Source organism: Hyperolius riggenbachi, chromosome 12 (assembly GCF_040937935.1).
Source record: "Hyperolius riggenbachi isolate aHypRig1 chromosome 12, aHypRig1.pri, whole genome shotgun sequence".
Classification (NCBI taxonomy): Eukaryota; Metazoa; Chordata; class Amphibia; order Anura; family Hyperoliidae; genus Hyperolius; species Hyperolius riggenbachi.
In genome coordinates, this window is record NC_090657.1 from 21,090,791 (window position 1) to 21,104,233 (window position 13,443).

Sequence of the window (13,443 nt, forward strand, 5' to 3'; positions counted from 1 at the left end):
ATTGTATTGAGTGTGACATCAGCTGTCGGCACTGGACAAAGCATTAATTCCCCACGGACAATAAACAGAGCTCCGGCCAAACAAAGAGACATCACAGAGCGGACGGCCATCAAAGCTGGGCACAGAGAGCACAGCCATTGTCAGGTGGCTGAACTCTGCTATGGACTCGATTCAAAGTGCGCTCATCAAGCAGCCGCAACAAACACAGACAGGCGACCCGGTTCAAAGAGCCAGATTAATGCGGAGGAAGACGTGTGATGACTTCATTAATGCTCCGCTCTTATCTGACATTACACACACGTTATACTAATGGGCCTCTTAACACCCACTACAAAGGCTTCAGCTTAATCTCTGTGACGGGTCCGGAGCCGCTGAGATAAAGGTGCCATGCATATGCCTCTAGTCCACTCCCACTACCTCCTGTCCACCCATAATCCCCTTGTGCAGACGTATACCAACCAGGCTATAAACCATCGAGTACTCCCAGGTCGGGTCACCACAACGTACCAATGCTGCTAGACCAGATTTATAAACACTATATGGAAAATCAATCCACATACAAAGTACTGTCGTTCTTGATATGTTCTACTCAATGTAGCACTAAGCAGTCATCTCCCACTACTCCCTTCAGTTACAGATTACCCAGCAAGCTCTTGGTGACCAAGAACTCCTAGGAGTGTGTAAGGGGCTACAAAGGACCAAAAAGCCTCCTTACTAAAATGTTATGCAAAACAGAAATTTGCCTTCATAAAACAGAAGTTATTTGAGATTACTCAGGTTGGAGTGAGTATGAGGTTTCCCACAATGCATCACTGCTGTATATGCTAATCGTCCCTTTGTTGCCCTTGAAAGCTAAACTCATCCTCAGAACCGCTTTTTTTATTGCAGTTTCCTAAATTATCTATCTAACCATCTGTCTGCCCAGCAATAAGGCATTGTTCTACTCAGCAGGAGATAACCAGAAGACAATGCACCAGAGAGAATGACCAGTCTCTACAGAAAATAATGCTGGGTACACACGTTGCGTTTTTTCGTGCGATTTTGCGACCCGATCGTTCTTTTGGCACGATTCCATGCTCGATTCTCTTATCTTCATTCATTTTTCTTATATTTTTCCATGCACCGCTATGAGAAATCGAGCACGGAATCGATCGGGAGCAATATTGGACATGACGGATTTTATCTATCTGATCCATCTATCGCATGGAAAATCGTACCGTGTGTTCCCAGCATAATCTAATGCAGAAAATCTAACAGAAAATCTAAAGAGTCCCATACACTGGTTGATTTCAGCCATCGATCGATTCTACAGAATCGATCAGACCTTGATTCTAGCAAGTTCCTCATTCGATGGATTTGAACTATCTGATAGAATGGAAAATCTAGGTCGATCTGCTGCTGGTAGCAGATCCATGGCCCATAGAGTTGCATTGGATCTAATGGTCCAATAATGCATTTAGATCGATTTCCAATAGATTTCATTCTGAAATCTCTGTGTACATTGTATAAGGTATTTTATCCAACTGTGTCTCTATTGCATATGTATTGCATAGTTTGACCATATCATGGATTTAAAATAATAAATATCAGGCTTAAAAAGACAACAGAGGGATATGGAGGCTGCCATATTTATTTCCTTTTAAACAATAGCCTAGCAGCTCTGCTGACCTATTTGGCTGCAGTAGTGTCTGAATCACACCAGAAACAAGCATGCAGCTAATCCTGTCAGATCTGACAATAATGTAAGAAGCATCTGATCTGCTGCATGCTTGTTCAGGGTCTGTGCCTAAAAATATTAAAGGCAGAATATCAGCATGATAGCCAGGCAACCGGTATTGTTTAAAAATAAATAAATATGGCAGCCTCCATATGTTTCTCACTACAGTTGTCCTGTAAGGCAACCATACACTTATAGATTGCCACCCAATTTGGCAAAATGAAAATTTTCCTTGTTGATTAGAATCTGATCAGAGTGGAATTGATTCCTACCACACATACAACATCGGTACTCAGTATATTTCTGCAGGAAATCTATTAAAACTCGATCGAGCCAAAGCACTGCAGCGGGTGGTTCAGAGCAATGCTATGATCCGTCAATTGTCCACGGTTTCCGCCCGCCCCCAGTTAATGCATATCTTCCATCCTATCTGATTCAGCAGCCATCCAGAAAACAACTCATTGCAGTGTAAGAATATATGACAGTGTCTGTATGTTACCCCGAGATTCCAGCTGTTCAGGCGGGCTTCCACATCGCTGTCATCCAGGCTGGATAATGGCCTTTTATTAGAATTCTGGAACCAGAGACAAGAAATCATGCATGTTACACACCTATAGAGATCTCTGCACTACAATTTATATGGCAATACTGTGTGACATTTTTACAGGGGTGTAGGGGTAACACAACATCACTGCTCAAAAACAAGTTTTATATCTAATAAGAGTGAAATCCCCAGATATGCTATCATTTTACAAGACTGATATCACAATTGTTCACAAAGGTTATAACTTACAGAAGTGAAATCGCCACTGTCCAAATATATGCTGTATAACTGCTGGGGTGATATCACTACTGCTTTTCCAAATGTCAGCGCCAAAATAAAGGAGTGATACCACTGCTCTCTGGATCTCAGTTACACAGTACAGGAGTGACATCACTGCTCTCTGGGTATCAGTTACACAGTACAGGAGTGACACCACTGCTCTCTGGATCTCAGTTACACAGTACAGGAGTGACATCACTGCTCTCTGGGTATCAGTTACACAGTACAGGAGTGACATCACTGCTCTCTGGATATCAGTTACACAGTACAGGAGTGACACCACTGCTCTCTGGATATCAGTTACACAGTACAGGAGTGACATCACTGCTCTCTGGATATCAGTTACACAGTACAGGAGTGACACCACTGCTCTCTGGATATTAGTTACACTGCACAGGAGTGACACCACTGCTCTCTGGATCTCAGTTACACAGTACAGAAGTGACATCACTGCTCTCTGGATATCAGTTACACAGTACAGGAGTGACATCACTGCTCTCTGGATATCAGTTACACAGTACAGGAGTGACATCACTGCTCTCTGGGTATCAGTTACACAGTGCAGGAGTGACACCACTGCTCTCTGGGTATCAGTTACACAGTACAGGAGTGACACCACTGCTCTCTGGATATCAGTTACACAGTACAGGAGTGACATCACTGCTCTCTGGATATCAGTTACACAGTACAGGAGTGACACCACTGCTCTCTGGATATCAGTTACACAGTACAGGAGTGACATCACTGCTCTCTGGGTATCAGTTACACAGTACAGGAGTGACACCACTGCTCTCTGGGTATCAGTTACACAGTGCAGGAGTGACACCACTGCTCTCTGGGTATCAGTTACACAGTACAGGAGTGACATCACTGCTCTCTGGATATCAGTTACACAGTACAGGAGTGACACCACTGCTCTCTGGATATCAGTTACACAGTACAGGAGTGACATCACTGCTCTCTGGGTATCAGTTACACAGTACAGGAGTGACATCACTGCTCTCTGGATATCAGTTACACAGTACAGGAGTGACACCACTGCTCTCTGGATATCAGTTACACAGTACAGGAGTGACCCCACTGCTCTCTGGATATCAGTTACACAGTACAGGAGTGACACCACTGCTCTCTGGGTATCAGTTACACAGTGCAGGAGTGACACCACTGCTCTCTGGGTATCAGTTACACTGCACAGGAGTGACATCACTGCTCTCTGGGTATCAGTTACACAGTACAGAAGTGACATCACTGCTCTCTGGATCTCAGTTACACAGTACAGAAGTGACATCACTGCTCTCTGGATATCAGTTACACAGTACAGAAGTGACATCACTGCTCTCTGGATATCAGTTACACAGTACAGGAGTGACACCACTGCTCTCTGGATCTCAGTTACACAGTACAGAAGTGACATCACTGCTCTCTGGATCTCAGTTACACAGTACAGAAGTGACATCACTGCTCTCTGGATCTCAGTTACACAGTACAGAAGTGACATCACTGCTCTCTGGATATCAGTTACACAGTACAGAAGTGACATCACTGCTCTCTGGATCTCAGTTACACAACAACAACAACAACAACAAATAACATTTGTAAAGCGCTTTTCTCCCGTGGGACTCAAAGCGCATAAGCATGGCTCCGACCATCGTGGTACAGGGGAAGAATTTTATAAGTCCGGAAATGCCAGGCTAAACAGGTGGCTTTTCAGTCTGGATTTGAATAGCTCCAGGGATGGTGCTGTCTTTACCGGGTGTGGTAGGAAGTTCCAAAGAGTAGGGGCAGCATGACAGAAGGCTCTGTCTCCAGATTTTTTGAGGTGCACTCTGGGAGTGACCAAGTTTATAGAACTTGCTGATCTGAGGTTGTGAGAGGTGTGGTGTAGCTTCAGCAAGTCCTTCATGTATCCAGGGCCCAGATTGTGCAGGGATTTGAATGTCAGCAGTCCAATCTTGAAGAGTATTCTCCATTCTACTGGTAGCCAGTGCAGTGAGCAAAGGATCGGTGTAATGTGACAGTGGCGAGGCTGGTTTGTTAGCAATCTGGCAGCAGCATTCTGCACTAATTGCAGGCGACGCAGGTCCTTTTTGGGGAGGCCAGCATAAAGGGCATTGCAGTAGTCCAGCCGTGATGTGATGAAGGCGTGGACTAGGGTTTGAAGATCCTCTGGGGGAATCAGATGTTTAATCTTTGCAATGTTCTTCAGATGAAAGAAGGAAGATTTAACTACAGATGAAATTTGGTTTCTGAAACTCAATTCCCCATCGATTAGTACGCCAAGGCTGCGCACAAGGTTGGAGTTGTTTATGTCTGAATTCCCAATCCTGATTGGTGTTGCTTTAGGATAGAGCTGTTTTGAAGGCGAGCACTGGCTTTGGACAAACAGGACCTCAGTTTTGTCAGCATTCAGTTTCAACCAGTTATCATTCATCCATGCCTGAAGCTCAGCTAAGCAAGAGTTTATTTTTGGGGTAGGGTCTGTTCCACCAGGTTTGAAGGACAGGTATAGCTGTGTGTCATCGGCGTAGCAGTGGTACGTCAGGCCATGTCGTTGGATAAGTGTACCGAGTGGCAACATGTAGATTGCAAACAGCAGAGGGGATAGGATTGATCCTTGTGGCACTCCGAATTGTAGAGGTGCAGGTTTGGACATTATAGGTCCTAGGCATACTCTCTGTGTTCTGTCAGTCAGGAATGATCTGAACCACTGGAGGACTGATCCACTGATGCCACAGTACTCCAGCAGTCTGTTAAGCAGGAGTTACACAGTACAGAAGTGACATCACTGCTCTCTGGATATCAGTTACACAGTACAGGAGTGACCTCACTGCTCTCTGGATATCAGTTACCCAGTACAGGAGTGACACCACTGCTCTCTGGATACCAGTTACACAGTACAGGAGTGACATCACTGCTCTCTGGATATCAGTTACACAGTACAGGAGTGACATCACTTCTCTCTGGGTATCAGTTACACAGTACAGGAGTGACATCACTGCTCTCTGGATATCAGTTACACAGTACAGAAGTGACATCACTGCTCTCTGGATATCAGTTACACAGTACAGAAGTGACATCACTGCTCTCTGGATATCAGTTACACAGTACAGGAGTGACACCACTGCTCTCTGGATATCAGTTACACAGTACAGGAGTGACACCACTGCTCTCTGGATATCAGTTACACAGTACAGGAGTGACATCACTGCTCTCTGGGTATCAGTTACACAGTACAGAAGTGACATCACTGCTCTCTGGATATCAGTTACACAGTACAGAAGTGACATCACTGCTCTCTGGATCTCAGTTACACAGTACAGAAGTGACATCACTGCTCTCTGGATATCAGTTACACAGTACAGGAGTGACACCACTGCTCTCTGGATATCAGTTACACAGTACAGGAGTGACACCACTGCTCTCTGGATATCAGTTACACAGTACAGGAGTGACACCACTGCTCTCTGGATATCAGTTACACAGTACAGGAGTGACACCGCTGCTCTCTGGATCTCAGTTACACAGTACAGAAGTGACATCACTGCTCTCTGGATATCAGTTACACAGTACAGGAGTGACACCACTGCTCTCTGGATATCAGTTACACAGTACAGAAGTGACATCACTGCTCTCTGGATATCAGTTACACAGTACAGGAGTGACACCACTGCTCTCTGGATATCAGTTACACAGTACAGAAGTGATACCACTGCTCTCTGGATATCAGTTACCCAGTACAGGAGTGACATCACTGCTCTCTGGATATCAGTTACACAGTACAGGAGTGACACCACTGCTCTCTGGGTATCAGTTACACAGTACAGGAGTGACACCACTGCTCTCTGGGTATCAGTTACACAGTACAGGAGTGACACCACTGCTCTCTGGATATCAGTTACACTGCACAGGAGTGACACCACTGCTCTCTGGATCTCAGTTACACAGTACAGAAGTGACATCACTGCTCTCTGGATATCAGTTACACAGTACAGGAGTGACCTCACTGCTCTCTGGATATCAGTTACCCAGTACAGAAGTGACATCACTGCTCTCTGGATACCAGTTACACAGTACAGAAGTGACACCACTGCTCTCTGGATATCAGTTACACAGTACAGGAGTGACACCACTGCTCTCTGGATATCAGTTACACAGTACAGGAGTGACACCACTGCTCTCTGGATATCAGTTACACAGTACAGGAGTGACACCACTGCTCTCTGGATATCAGTTACACAGTACAGGAGTGACATCACTGCTCTCTGGGTATCAGTTACACAGTACAGAAGTGACATCACTGCTCTCTGGATATCAGTTATCCAGAGAGCAGTGAGGTCACTCCTGTACTGTGTATCAGTTACACTGCACAGGAGTGACACCACTGCTCTCTGGATACCAGTTACACAGTACAGGAGTGACATCACTGCTCTCTGGGCATCAGTTACACTGCACAGGAGTGACACCACTGCTCTCTGGATATCAGTTACACAGTACGTGAGTGACACCACTGCTCTCTGGATATCAGTTACACAGTACAGAAGTGACATCACTGCTCTCTGGATATCAGTTACACAGTACAGAAGTGACATCGCTGCTCTCTGGATATCAGTTACACAGTACAGGAGTGACATCACTGCTCTCTGGATATCAGTTACACTGCACAGGAGTGACACCACTGCTCTCTGGATATCAGTTACACAGTACAGAAGTGACATCACTGCTCTCTGGATATCAGTTACACAGTACAGGAGTGACACCACTGCTCTCTGAATATCAGTTACCCAGTACAGGAGTGACATCACTGCTCTCTGAATATCAGTTACACAGTACAGGAGTGACATCACTGCTCTCTGGGTATCAGTTACACAGTACAGGAGTGAAATCACTGCTCTCTGGGCATCAGTTACACAGTACAGGAGTGACACCACTGCTCACTGGATACCAGTTACACAGTGCAGGAGTGACATCACTGCTCTCTGGGCATCAGTTACACTGCACAGGAGTGACACCACTGCTCTCTGGATACCAGTTACACAGTACAGGAGTGACATCACTGCTCTCTGGATATCAGTTACACAGTACAGGAGTGACACCACTGCTCTCTGAATATCAGTTACCCAGTACAGGAGTGACATCACTGCTCTCTGAATATCAGTTACACAGTACAGGAGTGAAATCACTGCTCTCTGGGCATCAGTTACACTGCACAGGAGTGACACCACTGCTCTCTGGATACCAGTTACACAGTGCAGGAGTGACATCACTGCTCTCTGGGCATCAGTTACACTGCACAGGAGTGACACCACTGCTCTCTGGATACCAGTTACACAGTACAGGAGTGACATCACTACTCTCTGGGCATCAGTTACACAGTACAGGAGTGACACCACTGCTCTCTGGATACCAGTTACACAGTACAGGAGTGACATCACTGCTCTCTGGGCATCAGTTACACAGTACAGGAGTGACACCACTGCTCTCTGGATACCAGTTACACAGTGCAGGAGTGACATCACTGCTCTCTGGGCATCAGTTACACTGCACAGGAGTGACACCACTGCTCTCTGGATATCAGTTACACAGTACAGGAGTGACATCACTGCTCTCTGGGCATCAGTTACACAGTACAGGAGTGACATCACTGCTCTCTGGATATCAGTTACCCAGTACAGGAGTGACAGCACTGCTCTCTGGATATCAGTTACACAGTACAGGAGTGACATCACTGCTCTCTGGGCATCAGTTACACAGTACAGGAGTGACACCACTGCTCTCTGGATATCAGTTACACAGTACAGGAGTGACATCACTGCTCTCTGGGCATCAGTTACACTGCACAGGAGTGACACCACTGCTCTCTGAATATCAGTTACACAGTACAGGAGTGACATCACTGCTCTCTGGGCATCAGTTACACTGCACAGGAGTGACACCACTGCTCTCTGAATATCAGTTACCCAGTACAGGAGTGACAGCACTGCTCTCTGGATATCTATTGCACTGCACAGGATTGATGTGACTGGTTGGGATTATGCCCGGTCAGGTCACAGTATGGTCCATGCTGGCTGCACAGAGGGGTCATGCTGAAACATTCCAGGGTCACTTCAGGCCTCTCCCGCTGCTCTCAGCATAAATACAAGCAATAACTGAGCATGAATGCAGTTTTTATGGCATTGTCTGGCTGTGGCGGAGATATTGGCCTTTCATCCACCCGCACAATTATTCTCAGGTATAATGAGTGGATATTTTGGGAGGCCTTGGCCTCATGCAATGCAGTCACGGCAGGACACAAGCAAGCTATGGAAAGATGAAAGACATTACTAGCGTTCCCCTGTAGCTGGAGGTGGGACTCTGCATTGTTTGCTGGTGTTATCAGTCCAGTAGAGACATAATCTGCCCATTGGATGTCGCTCACCATGGCTTGCGGCAGCCTGACATTCCTTGCGTAGTTGGCAAAACAAAGGCCTGATAGCAGTGGGGTCAGAGGTCAGACTAATGTGGCAGCTCCCCTCATCTATTTATGGAGGGATCAGCCTCGGCTGGGGGCAGCTTTCATCTCCGGTTTCCAGGAAGTTCCTGGCTTGGATGGAATTCTGGAATCTGCTGTGAAATGTATTATGTTTATGGATGTGATCAGTGTTTCCTTAGCGCTGTGTGCTCAATGCACTACGCTTCTCTGTGTCATGATGAAAGCTGCTACAGAAGGATAAGGCCTGATGACACTTCGCTAAAGTGTGCACTACTGTGGCCTGCAGCCACCTGCTCCGCACAGACCCATAGCATGGAGGGGGGCAGATATATCAAGAATGGTGCATCCAGAACAGCCAATCAGGATTAAGGTGGTCATGAGAACTAGTTTATTTGTACATACAAAACACACAGGTAGTCACAGCGCTCATAAATAAGTATAAGGATCACGTGGTCACCTGATGAAGAGGAAGGGTCCCCAAAATGCATAGTTATGTCATCCCAGACCGCTGAGGGGAGCACTAGCCACGGCTTGCAATCTGGATGGCGCTAAGCTTGGCACACACTACACCATACCTTCTACTGGGAGTTAAAGGATACTAGAGCCGAATGAAGAAGGAGAAATGGGGGTCAGCAGGCATGTACCGGCAGCTGTCGTGATAGACGGGCCAGTGTCTGCGCACTAATGCCCGATTTCAGCGACCCTGAAGAGGCTGTTGGGAGGCATTTAGGTAGGATTGGAGGGGCAGAGAGGAAACCGGGGGGGGGGGGGGTGGTTTGCATCAGGACAGCTGACTGTACATGCCTGCTCCCCCTCCACCAACCTATTCGCCGCTCCCTGTGTTGCGTCTCCATGGCAACAGGGCATCTAGCCAGCGTGCAATACACTGCCATGTTCCGACAGCGTGTCATGTGACACCGTTGCCATGGAGACGCGACGCAGGAAGCGGCAAGTAGCTGAGTTTTAACCCCCGCTAATCGCCCGCTCGCAACTCTGCAGGGAGAGGGGAAAGAGAGGAATCCAGCCGCCTGTCATAACAGCACACGTAGGCTGGAAATGGCCCGCGGGGCATAGTTTGCCCAGCACTGCTCTAGATCGTAAGCTCACAAGGACAGGGATCTCCCCCTTTTGTTTCCTGTTTCTGTGCAATCTATGAAATTAACATCTATTAGCATTGGTGACGTTATTCAAACTACACATCCGTTGTATGTAATCTGTACTTATGTCACTGGTTGTCCTGACTGTACAGTGTGTTTAATTCTCTCCATGTTGTATGCATTGCACATTGTGCAGCACTACAGCTGTAGTTGTTGGCACACTATAAATCATTGTAAGCTGTAAAAGAATGACAACACACTGCCTTCCCATTGTCAGTCTGAGCAAGGGTGCAGCGACAGCGAAATTAGCAAGGTGCCCCCTCTTGGGATCCAAACCCCCTCGTGTGGCTGTACCCGACGCTCTCTTCCCCCCCCCATTGCAGAGTAGCCCAGCAGAGCAACGTAATACTTACCTGCTCCAGTGATGCATCGTGTCTCTTCTGTTCTTTCCAGCAGCTGCACGCTCTGTACTTACATGCCTCCAGATTCCGATCACGTGACATGCATTAGGAGACAGCGGTATGCAGCATAGAGCGTGTGGCTGTCAGGAAGATCAGAGGAGAGCCAAAGCAGCACCGTAGCAGGTAAATATTAAACTGCTCCACTGCACTGCTCTGCGGAAGGGGGAGGAGCGTGTATTAGATTTTGGCCCCTTGCGTGATCGAGTTTGATGTCCCTGGTTTAAAGGGCCTCTGTTGCGAAAATCTTAAAATTTAAAATGTATGTAAACATATACAAATAAGAAGTATGTTTCTTTTAGAGTAAAATGAGCTATAAATTACTTTTCTCCTATGTTGCCGTCACTTACAAAAGTAGAAATATGACATTACCGACAGATTTTGGACTAGCCCATCTTCTCATAGGGGGTTCTCAGTATTTTTTTTAATTTTTAAAAGCACTTAGTGAATGGCAGTTGCTCCGTCCAACTGCCAAAAAAAAGTGTGCAGTGAGCAGGGAGGCTGTCCAGCATTTTTGTATAAATATTTTTCATGGAATGTCTTTATAAAAAATAAAGGTCATGCTGAGAATCCCCTATAGAGAAATGGACTAGCCCAAAACCTGTCACTTCTGTCAGATTTCTACTACCTACTGTAAGTGACCGCAACATAGGAGAAAAGTAATTTATGGCTCATTTTACTCTAGAAGAAATGCACTTATTATCTGTATGCGTTTTAAATTTTAAGATTTTGCGGCAGTTCCTCTTTAAGCAGACAACGGAGAGTGAGTGTATATGTTGCCATAGCAATGCATCAAACAATCCAGAGTAGTAGATGGAGCTGCGCAACAACGATCCGTAATGTTTCCCCCGGGACTTGGACACCGCACAAGTTCAGGGGATGCCGCCTGATGCGGCCATTTCACTGGCCCACACAGCAGCTGTACTGAGCATGCATGGGAACAGGGGCTCTGGGGCTGCATCGTCCAGCCGCAGGAGATGCGAATGGCACGCACGGTTATCACCTGGAAAGGCAACCAACCCTGGGAAGAGGAAGGAGCTAGAATTCTGGCGCCGAGAAGCTGCAGTTGCAAATTTTCCCGGCCACCATGAGAATGTGAACGGGAGGCTCCCGTCTCTTAGGCAAGCTGTTATGATGGGGCTACTGACTCAAGCAAGGGTTAATGGAACTTACTGCAATTTGGTGGGTATTCCTCGGTGTATGGTGACAAAGGATATTTATGTGTGTAACTTGAATGTGATACTATGGGCTTGATTCACAAAGCGGTGCTAACCTACTTAGCATGCCTAAAGTAGTTTAGGCGTGATAACCTTTGCACCAGTATGTTAGCACCGTTTTCAGGAATAAAACTCGCGCGCAAAGTTTTAAGCGAGCAAAGTTTTACGCGCGCAGAAAGTTGCATAGGGTTTAATGGGTGCATAAAAGTTTACGCGTGCAAAACTTTATGCGCACTAAACTTTGCGCGCGGGAATTTCGCGCGAGTTTGTTTTTATCACACCTAAACTGAGTTTAGGCGTGATAAAGGGCTTTTCACCAGCGTGCTAACAGTTTACACCGCTTTGTGAATCAAGCCCTATGACACTGTTGAAGCTGTATGACACTGTTGCCATGCCTTGATAAAGGGGCGCCCCTAAACAAATTGTTGGATTGTCTGTGGTGGAAGAAATAAAGACAGCTTCTAATACACAGTCTGGTGGGCTGGCCAATCCTTAGATTTTGATTGGGCATGGACGCAGCAGGACCCACAGTCTATGAATGAGGAGTGCTTACACAAACTTCGGTTATTAGGATGATGTTAAGGTGCACGACACGACGACATGGAAAAGGAGTAACGACTAATAAGATAGCATCCGCCTGTAGTAGGATGAGAAGATCCAGCAAGCAGTGTCCTGAGAACCATCTGGCATGAGTATGACGCTGTGTTTACTCAACAGGGTTATAAAATAACCAAAAAAAAAAATGTTGAAGTGTTTTTCAAATATATATATATATATATATATATATATATATATATATATATATATATATATATATATATATATATATATATATATATATATATATATATATATATATATATATATATATATAAAATACTGTAAGTGAATTAGAACTTGGCACTGAGGATTCACATTGGTCCACTAGTTTAAAGGGATTTTGAAAAGTCTTTAAAAATAAAAACCTGATACTCACCTAAGAAGAGGGAAGGCTGAGGGTCCTGCAGAGCCTTCCCGTTCACCTGCTGGTCTTCCTTGTTCCCCCGCAGTGTTCTCCATTTGAATCTTCCACCGCAGGAGACTGCGGTAGTCTTTGGAAGCGCTCGGGCTCCCGAAGAAAGGCGTCTCTGTACTACACATGTGTGAGTGCTCAAAAGAGGGCGCTCATGCGTGCGCAGCGGGCAGTCTTTGGAAGCCCGAGTGCTTCCGAAGACTGCTGATGTGCACCCACCCAGAAGAGAGCAGTCCAAGACCAAACGGTCCTGGACTGCTTATGGGGGAAGGCAGAGACCAGGAGGTAAACGGGAAGCCTCTATAGGACCCAGAGCCTTCCCTCTCTATAGGGGAGTATCTGTTTTTTATTTTTTAAATCGCTTCAGACTCCCTGTAATGTAAACCAAATATTTATGCTTTAAAGTCTACCTGAGGCGACATGTGACATGTGACATGAGATAAACATGTCTATGTACAGTGTAAAACTTTAATAACCAAGCTGTTTTGTTTTCCTGCCTGAAAGAGTAAATTTCTGGGTATGGAAGTGACAGCTTCTGTCTTGTTGGTACCTTGTCGGCAATACAGTAAACATCACTAAAAAGCTAATTACAGTCATAAAAGTTTTTCTGGCAGAATTCAACTTCTGAGCTCAGGGGAGAGATATAAAAA

The 13,443-nt window shown here is 45.9% G+C and overlaps 1 protein-coding gene across 8 annotated transcripts in view; it reads right to left on the bottom strand.

Annotated features, from left to right (window-relative positions):
* The window catches only part of CEP112 (centrosomal protein 112), a 447,202-nt gene that overhangs the window by 397,334 nt on the left and 36,425 nt on the right, over positions 1 to 13,443 (bottom strand). For all 8 annotated transcript variants that reach the window (XM_068264055.1, XM_068264054.1, XM_068264058.1 and 5 more), the window contains exon 6: positions 2,217 to 2,291. In XM_068264055.1, coding sequence (XP_068120156.1) covers positions 2,217 to 2,291 — 75 coding nt within the window. The remainder of the gene's footprint in view (positions 1 to 2,216; positions 2,292 to 13,443) is intronic.